At 39.7% G+C, this 9,718-nt stretch overlaps 1 protein-coding gene across 1 annotated transcript; it reads right to left on the bottom strand.

Moving 5' to 3' along the window:
- Nucleotides 1-260: 260 nt before the first annotated feature.
- Nucleotides 261-8,623, bottom strand: SEC61A1 (Sec61 alpha 1 subunit (S. cerevisiae); the record flags this gene model as incomplete). The annotated part of the gene is made up of 11 exons (XM_009874544.1): nucleotides 261-749; nucleotides 1,098-1,174; nucleotides 2,709-2,900; nucleotides 3,307-3,504; nucleotides 4,158-4,318; nucleotides 5,176-5,329; nucleotides 5,534-5,643; nucleotides 6,032-6,163; nucleotides 7,589-7,667; nucleotides 7,766-7,831; nucleotides 8,495-8,623. Coding segments are annotated over 11 exons (1,485 nt in total), but the record flags the coding sequence as incomplete, so codon positions are not given.
- Between the last annotated feature and the right edge of the window lie 1,095 nt (nucleotides 8,624-9,718).

Raw genomic sequence — 9,718 nt, 5'->3', positions numbered from 1 at the left:
ACTAAAAAGAAACAACCGCCTTCCAAATCTGCCATACTGAAAAAAACCACACCCAAATGCAAAACTGAACACATTAAACACTGTTTGTGCTTACAACCATAATTATGGAACTTGAGCATTAGAGGGAGATATTTTTCTCGCCACTATTGCAAAGGAGCTGCAAAAAAAAGTTAAATGCAAAAAAAAAAAATCCCTTCCAAATATTCATTTAACAAACATTTATTAAAACCTGTAAAGGCTTCGGGTATACTGAATTTGAAAGGGGCTCAAAAAAATTTCAAGAGTCACTGAACTAAATCCAATTCAGAAAGCTGATTCCCCTAACACATAATTAAAAAACAATTTTCTTAAAAAAAATTTTTTTGCACATTTTTTCTCAATTTATAAAATGCGAACAGTATGCTAGAAAAGTTTGAACATAAGGGAATGCACTTTGGAAACATTATTAAAAGATGTGTTCCCATAGAATGATATTATCAAGTTTATGTTACTTCTCTTCACCTGACTGGCTATATTTTGAGAATGTTCCTTCCCTCTTTCCTGGGTCCATGAGAAGCCAGGTTTAGAAAAGAAGAGCTCCCATGCTGCCAACTTCACTCTGTTCCTTTACAAAAATTTCAAAGTACTGATAAATGATAGTGACAGCCAGCAAAATTCCAGTTCCAGACCCAATTGCCCCAAGGAAGTCTGCCAACACAGAGAGGGCACCAATACAGAGACCACCAAATGCAGCAGCAGTAGGGATGTACCTGTAAGACACAAAATAAGAATAGAAGTGGCATGAGAGTTTGCTGAGGACATCAACAAATACACCTGGGTTAGTGGTATAGGGGATCTATGGCAAGTATCTAAATTGGACACAGTATTTTTTTTCTAGAAAATCAATCCCACCAAAAAGAGAACAGACACCATAGAGATAATCCAACCAGGTGGTTAAAAACCAGGAATGAAACTACACAAATAGAAAAAAGTCAGTGGCAGAATATGCTCTTCTCTCACAGCTCTACAATCCAAGGTAAGGAAAGTGTCAAAGCAAAATTTGCCCTGTGTTCCTCCGTAACACTTGGCATAAACAGCCTGAGCGAAGCGCAGCTCACCTGTTTAGTTCATGTACCATTGAAGTTTCTCTGTGGCCTCGCATTACCATTTGCTGCTCTTTCAACTGTTTGGCAACCTGCATTAAATCAAGGAATGGAGAAAGTCAGTTTAGCATCACCTGCCGAGGCCACGGAACTTAGTGCTATGGGAAACCAGAAGCACAGCATTTCAGTCAATGGGGGTGGGTTTGGGGATTTTTATATTATTCATGAGTTTAAAATACTCAGCATTTTAACTTCAGATAGATTGCAGCCACAGGCACTTTTCCATGCTGTCAATTACACAAAGCTTTTTGAACAATTTTAGTCCTGCTGAGAAAAAGAAAAGCTAGCCATTAGTAGGCTCTCAGACATGTAATTCAATTCCTCTATTGCCACCTACCCTTCTCCTGGTTAGCCTTTAGAAGATGTTGGCAAAACCATCCTACAAAGTAACCACTCAATTTCAGTTTCCTGTGTTCACTATTAATTTGTGGGGCCATATTAGAAACTATACGATTTAGAAAGAACTCCTTCTTGGAATACTCTTCTAAAACTGGATTTCTACAATTGACAGGGTTACAATAAAGCCCTGCAAAATGTTTTAGTAACAACTGAGATGAACTGAAACTCTAGCAGGGGGACTTCTAAAGGTCTGAACTCCGAGAAAACAAACTTGCAGATTATTAACGTACCAGTTTTCCACTATATAGTGAATATTTAAGTTACTATTTATCCATTTTTATTTCTGACCTTGTTTACATGAACTTAAAATAATTTTACTCAGTATCAGGAAAGTATATTGAAGTGTTAAAAGCTGTATTTTGTTTTCTATTGAAATAAAAATTTGGCTATACATGGCGGCAAGTGCCTCTCCTGCATGCCTAGCAATAAGCAGCTAGATGCAAATCCAAAACAAGAGAGTGCTCACGCTGTCACAGTAACTGTGCAACTATTACGTATTTGTTAAAGAATGGTTTAAATTAGCCCATATGGCTGCCAAACTTTATTTCCTACCCAAACCCACACAATGCAAACATACCACAATGACAACTATTTTCCATCTTGTTTTCCAATTCCAATTTCAGAATTATAGTTGCTGAATACCAAATATGCTGTAGCAAATGGCAATTTTGACAAGTCAGGCCCAGATACATTAATGTGCTGCACTACACTCTGTTATCAGTGCCCTCAAGTTAAAAATTACAACTTCTAGCTAATCTTCCCCCCAATAAAGAACTCTCTATCACACGTGGATATTCAAACTTCACTTACAAGTTCTTAAATGGCAACTGCCCTGCACACAGTGCATCTGTCATTTGGCACTGAAAGAGTTTCCACCTCTCCTGTTACCTTGCCTGCCCTCACACTCATCAGATGTTTCCTAACACCAATGAAAGTAGTTATTTGAGTTTTGTTGTTCTTGTTTTTGAAAGAAGAGTAAACAAATCAGGCAAAAATTACTCCCATTCTGCCCTCATCCTCCCCACTTAAAAAAAAATACAAAAGATAAATATTACCAATAAGATTACCAGCATAGCAGCTATTTCAGAAGAAAGTCAGCCTTACTCTTTACACCAGCCCACCTGTTTTCATTGTGCAAGCTTAGGTAACTTATCATTTTAAACTTACATCTTTGGCAGAGGAGCCAGAGACTTCGATCCATGTCTTAGAGAAGAAAGCACAGGAGCCCAACATAAATACAATATAAACAACTGCATGTACAGGGTCCTCTAAGACTGAAGAAAAGGACTCTGGAGGTGAGAGATAGTAACAAAGTCCACCAACTGGATAAGCACGAGCAGGGCCTCCAGATGATGTGTCCTAGAAGAAAGAAGCAAGCAGTCACCAACTTTCTCACTATTTCTTAGCCATTAAGATAAGCCTGGGCTTGTGACCTGACCTTCATGCCACTGTGCACCATTACCACTACAGCAGCACACAAAGATTCAACTTTACTATCACCAGTTTCTAAAGTGGAAACAGAATACAACAGGAACAGGAATACCTAGGAGAGCAAAAAACAGCCCAAGGCAAAAGGTAAATGGAGACTTAATAACTGCACTCTCACAGCAGGTCTCATACTCTACCTTTAAATGAATTACTAATTTAGGAGTTTACGTGGCCTCCTGTAGAAGTGTGCCTCAATATTCAGAGAGATCATCTCTTCACCCATGAATTTCAAAGGTTCTCTTACACAGCTGTGTGCAGGATTAGAAGCAATACTCACAGACCAAGTGCCCAGCAGGCTAACCAGCAAGTTGCCACTGAAGCGAGCAGAAAGCATCTGGGAGATGACGTACAAGTTTGACACCAGGGCGGACTGAAGAATAATGGGAATGTTGGAAGTATAGAACAGCTTGATAGGGTAGGTGTTGTACTGGCCACGGTAGCGAGCAGATTTGATAGGAAGATCCACTCTGAAGCCCTGAAAAGTTTTCAAAAGGAGTTGCCCATTATATCTGAACATGAACACACACCACAGGTCATAAAATGCAAGTGCAAGGCCTCGACAGCAAGAGAAAAACCCCCCACAATTGTTTTGTGGAAGTACACGTACTCTGCCCAGAGCCACCCATGCCAACAATTCTGCAAAGGGCCCGAAGGCCCACATGGTTCTTTAAGCACACACATACAAGAAGGTATGAAAGATGTAGATATCAGAAGAAATCTGAAGCTTCAAGACTGAACATAGCGTCCAAGAAAAGAAATGTTAAGACTTTCTATATTCTTCAGCAGTTTGCTGCAACAAACAGTAAGAGACACACAGGTTTCAAGACTTCAGAGTATTTTCCAGCAAAAAGCAATGCCATTTGGGTTAGGCAGTATTACACGTACAAAACCATCCGCGTTTTTCTCCAGAGACCAAAGTAGGTAGGTCTCAAATCTTTTGTGTGGTTAGTGATTAAGTGTGGAAAGTGATTAAGAGAAGCTAGTGTTCAATGAACACCTAGATGCTGCAGGTACAAATGAATCTTCTGAAGGCACTAGAAAGTGAAAATATAATTTCCTGTGGAAGGAACCAGACAACAGATCTACTTCCATACAAACAGTTGTACAGTCCTACTTATTCCAACTGACCTGGAAATAAATTACAATAGCAAAGACAAAGATGGTGGCGATCAGGTTCATAAGGTTGGGGAGATTCTGACGGTAAAAGGCCTCACGAAGAGCTCTGACTTTGTCTGTACGTGTAGCCAGAAGATGGAACAGAGCAATGATGGCTCCCTCGAATTCCATGCCTTGGAAAGGGAAAGAAAAAACAAGTTAGGTGTGCTGTGATTATCTCTGAGCTTCAGTTCATCATCCCCCTGGGCACACTTCTGAACTATGGGATTCAGAATGGGATTTCTCCTAGTCTTTTGCACCTTGAGTACGCTCCCAGATTTTTACTATCACCATCCTTCGTATCAGTTACGTTATTTCCAAGAATTTTTTTAAAAATCCCCCTGTTGTGGCCTAGAAACTAAACCATAACCCAGTGTCAAATGGGACACTTTATGGGTCTCTAGAAACATTGACATTCACCAGTTCTTTCCCTTCTTTCCTCTTCCCCACCAAAATATAAAATACAATTTGGAAAATAAATAAATGAGGAAGGCAGCATGACAGCATGCTTTCTAGGAGCAGTCACAGTAAGACACTAGTTATTGTCTGGAGGACAGTAAATGTGATAATCCCACATAGGTTTTCTATTACCCAGCACTAAACAAGATCACTTCCTGTCAGGTTAGGGGAGTAAAGGCTTCAGAGCAAAGAGTAAGCAATGCAAGGGGTAGAAAGAAACAGATGACACTTGTCAGCAAGTTGGGCAGCAAGTGTAATACAATGGCATTTTACCATTATCAAGTTTTAGTGGAGACGCTGTAAGAAAGTGAAGTTCATGAAGCATCTTGCGCAATACCACAAAATTAAAAAGAAATGTTTTTGTACTGGCACCTTGCATAGGAGCACTTGCCATATTAACAAGATTCACTACACCACTAACACTAGTAAAGAGCATTTGCATTTAATATACTGGGACGAAAAACAAAAGAAGAAAAAGGTTTTGCCTTTGTACATAAAATTTTTGTAAAAAAAGCAGAGTGTGCTGTATTACCTCGTCCTGTGTTCACAGTGGTGGGGCTGAAGGCTTTCCACACAATAGTCTCACAGATATTGGTAGCAATGAAGAGAGAGATGCCAGAACCAAGACCATACCCTTTCTGCAGAAGCTCATCCAAGAGCAGAACTATCAATCCAGCAACAAAAAGCTACAGGAAAAAGAAATACACCACTAGTCCCATCTCTACTATTTTGCTTAGAAAAGTAACTTGTATTGGAAGATAAGGAATGACTGAAGCAGGCACACTTGGATCTTTTTTCTCTGTATGTGGGGCAGGCAGTCCTTATGGACTTACTTATAATTTTTTTTTCCTCTTTCAGACAGACAGTAAGAAGAGAGGACTAGAAATTACCTGAATTGTGATAAGCAAGCAGATACCAGCACCCATCTCAGATGGGTCTCCATACATTCCAGTCATTACATAGACAATAGACTGTCCGATGGTAATGATCATTCCAAACACTGCAGAATAAAAGAAAAAAAAAGTATGCATTTGTTCTGGAGATTTACGTTAATATTCACTCTTTTAAGTTAATGCTGATCAACACAGCCCGAAGGCTCGGTCCCCACAGTCTATATATTGTTTAGTTTATTGGGTGAGATTACAGCAGCAAAGCTAATTGCACAGATACTTTTTCTTTTCAAAGATTTCTGAAGCTTAAGAGCTAACAAGCCAGAGAGCAGTCAGTAAAGGGCTGATGAAACCCAGAAATCTGTAGAACATCAACATGTAGCACGACAGAAACCCAGATATCCAACTCCAGCATTCATCACATGGTAAGTTTACACCTTCTGTTGTTAGGGTTAAATACTCTGCTTTGATCAGCCTTTTGTATCAGCTGTTACTCACATTTCTGTGCCCCATTGAAGAGAGCTCTGTCCTTTGGGGTGTCACCAACTTCAATTATCTTAGCACCTGCCAAGAGCTGCATGATGAGCCCAGAAGTGACAATAGGTGAAATGCCCAGCTCCATCAACGTACCTGTCAGACACAGGAAGAACAATGAAAGAAAATAAGGAGGTGTACCACACACCTCTGAAGTTCAAAGTTTACACAATTGGAGAAGATATAAAACTCCAAATCTTAATAAATGTGAAAGGTTTCAATGGCAACAGAAGCTTGCTACCAGTCAGTCTGATGTGTAACGCAGTACTCATCAGTACCTTAACAACTATGTCCCCTGGAAAAGACTTTTGCTGCATAAGACTGTCTCGGTTTCAGCTGGGATGGAGATCATTTTCCTTCTAGTAGTTGATTCAGTGCTGTGTCTTGGATTTAGCGCAGGATTAACGTTGATAACAGATGATGCTTTAGTTGTTGCCAAGTAGCATTTATCCTACGTTAAGGATTTTTCAGTTTTTGAGGCTCAGCCAGCCGGCAGGCAGGCAAGAAGCTGAGGAAGAGCACGGCCAGGACAGATGGCCCGAAGTGCCAAAGGGATATTCGGTACCGCAGGGTGTCACGCTCAGTACGGAAACCGAGGGCACAGAGGGTGGCCAGGAGGGGCAGACCTCACTGCTCACGCATCAGCAAGCAACTGCATTGCGTATCACTTGTCTTTTCTTGGGTTTTATTCCCCTCCTTTCCTTATATCCCTTTTCAGTACAATTATTATTATAGTACCTTATTACTATTATGATTATACTTTACTTTAGTTATTAAACTGGTTTTATCTCAACACATGAGTTTTACTTTTTCTTCCTGATTCTCCTCCCTTGGAGTGGGGAGGAGTGAGCGAGCAGCTGTGTGGTGCTCAGTTGCTTCCTGGGGTTAAATCACAACAAGGTAAGGATTTGCTTTCTGCCTTACATCATCACTCACTTTACTATAACTAATTTCAAAAAGGAAAACCTAAATTTTTTCAGTAGTGCAACAAGTCGCCTGCATGCATCTCTGGACACCTCATTATGATATAAACTGATACAAAGCCCAAATGATACATAATGGCAAAGTGAATTCAAGAAACTGCCACCATTCTTAATTCTAGAAAGCCTCTATGAGAAACTGAAATTTATACAAACTACCACGAATTTTAATCTTCAGAGAGACAGACTCAAAGATGTCACCCAGAAAACCACAACGCATGTATAATATGGTTTGAAACATAAATCCAAATGCTTGAAATACGTATAGAAGATTGCAACAACAATGATGCAGGCAGTTAAGGACCGTCTTCTCCGTAACCCTTTTCCCTCCAAAATGCTCATTATTTTTTGTACGTAGGTTGCACACTGCCAACCACAAATTCATTTTGTCCACAAAGTTGTGCCCTTCCCAGTGCCGCACTGGTTTACGATTTTACATAATAAATATATAAAATTACTTTTCCTTCTCTAGTTCAATTTTTATCTTAGTTAAAACAGAGTCCAAGCCAAAAAAAAAGCCCTCTTGACAGACTGCCCATACCTCTATTTGACGCCAGAATCACTCTCATCCAGTAGAAAGGATCTGCTGAGTCTGAGGACATGATACCAAACAAGGGAATCTGCGTTTCCAACCAACAGAGGAAAACAGGATTAAATCAGAGACTTCATAACATCCTTTACACATCCTCTTCCTTAAACACAAGAGAAGGAAACATACCTGGCAGCATACTAAGAAGATGAAGAGTGTGATGGCTGTCCATAGTACCTTCTCCTTAAACTGAATCTAAAGGGAAAAAAAACAAACAGAAAACAACAACCAAAGATGATAAAGCTGTCAAGATCTAGTCAATCAGGCAGACTTGATTTTCTTGAGAAGGGACAAAGCATAGGTCATCCTATGGAAAATAACTCACTGTTCATCCCCTTGATACTATATAAGGACAAGGAAAATGGGAAAGCTTTATTAAAACTTTAATCTGAATAAACAATCTTACACCAATGGAGGGTAATTCTGGTACTTACACCAAAATGAGTCTTATATTTTTGTAAGAAAGAACTTCTTGTGAGAAAAAAATATTAATACGGAGAAGCTTATCTTAGCAAATAATCTTAGATCAGCACCTAAGAAGTAAACATTTTCAAGTTGCTATCTAAAACTACTCTAATTTACACCCCAATATGTACTGTTTTGAACATCTCACCACTCCATGCTATGGCATAACCACATCTGCACAGCTGCATTTACCAGCAAATATATTGTGGTACAACCAGATACACATTACAGGGTGTACCAGACAAGCACCTCATTAAAACCAAATTGCGCCTAACACAGCCATTCTCCCAACTGGAAAAAAAACCCAACACACAAATCCCCCAAATGCAAACAAAGATGAAACATTTTATATTATAGAAATACAAATTTATGAAGAAAATTTTTGTAACATACCTTCCGTTCTGGCTTTTGGATTTCAGGCAAGATAACACAGAAGGGCTTGATGACTTCAAGAAATTTTACTGTATAGAAATGAGTAGAAAGACAAAGTGAGCACACAGATATGAAGACAACTGGGAAAAGCTAGAGTTAAGGACAAAGGTTTGTGACTGTGTTTTTGTTTTAAAAATTAAATTATCTATTCTAAATACAGAGATTCACTTAATATGGTGCAAGTACAGTATGGGCTGGAGACAGAAGGAAAAAAAAAGTCAAAGTTTTTCCGTTTTACTGAGTAGGGTGGCAGCACACAAAAAACACACCTTACCATTGTTTTGCATGAACTTATCAATACCCTTGAACTTTTATATTTCATAATAGCTTCTCTCCTAGCCTTATGTTTGAGACATTCAGTTTTAAGTTAGAGTTTACCTCTGGGCCATACAACTCAAGAATGTTTACACACTGTTCATAAGCAACAACTCAAGTCACTTTACAGAGTGTCTCATGCACTGACCTCTGCCTAGTCAAGTCCCTTATACAAGTCCCAGTCATAGAAAAAAAGCATACAAAAGAGGGTATCTGTAGAGTCCTAAGCTCTCCTATGAGCCGAGATTTGATTTTGACCAGAGTTAATGCTAAACTTCTTAAGACAAATCTAAAGCCGCATACATATGGATTGATTTGAACTAAACAGTGTACCACGATGCAGAAGAACAGAAACTACTGGTAGCTTTCCACTTCTTTGTGGAACCAGCAACTGCAGTTGCAATTTTGTAACACTTCCAGGCCAGCCCATAAAAACTATTCACTTAATTTCAAACAATTAATGGCCTGAAAAATTACCCTAGATTGTGGTTTTAAACTCAAAGTAAATCGTGACTCTCTCCTACGTCTACAATAATATTCCAGTTGACCAAGACGCTTTTCAAGCAGCTCTTTCTCGAGGTAGCAGACTGATGAGTTCCATTCACTCGGATTACTTCTAGACTGCAGATCACTGCTTATCATTTATTCTGAGGATGTAACTGAAAGTATTACGACCAATCATCCACTTGACAGCCCCTCTCTCCCGGCCTCGGTACCCCACCAGGCACACTCAAGCTCCAGGCCCGGTCCCCGGACATCCCAGGGCAGGCTCCCTTCCCTAGAAAGACCTGCCTTAACCAGGGAACGGGACTTTCACTGCGAGATGGGGAAAAATAATAAATCCCGAGGGAGCCTCTAAAACCGGGAAGG

The sequence above is a fragment of the Apaloderma vittatum genome, unplaced genomic scaffold, assembly GCF_000703405.1.
Source record: "Apaloderma vittatum isolate BGI_N311 unplaced genomic scaffold, ASM70340v1 scaffold35268, whole genome shotgun sequence".
NCBI classification, from domain to species: Eukaryota; Metazoa; Chordata; class Aves; order Trogoniformes; family Trogonidae; genus Apaloderma; species Apaloderma vittatum.
The sequence above is the reverse complement of the archived record's forward strand: the minus strand, read 5'-3'. Positions and strand labels throughout refer to the sequence as shown.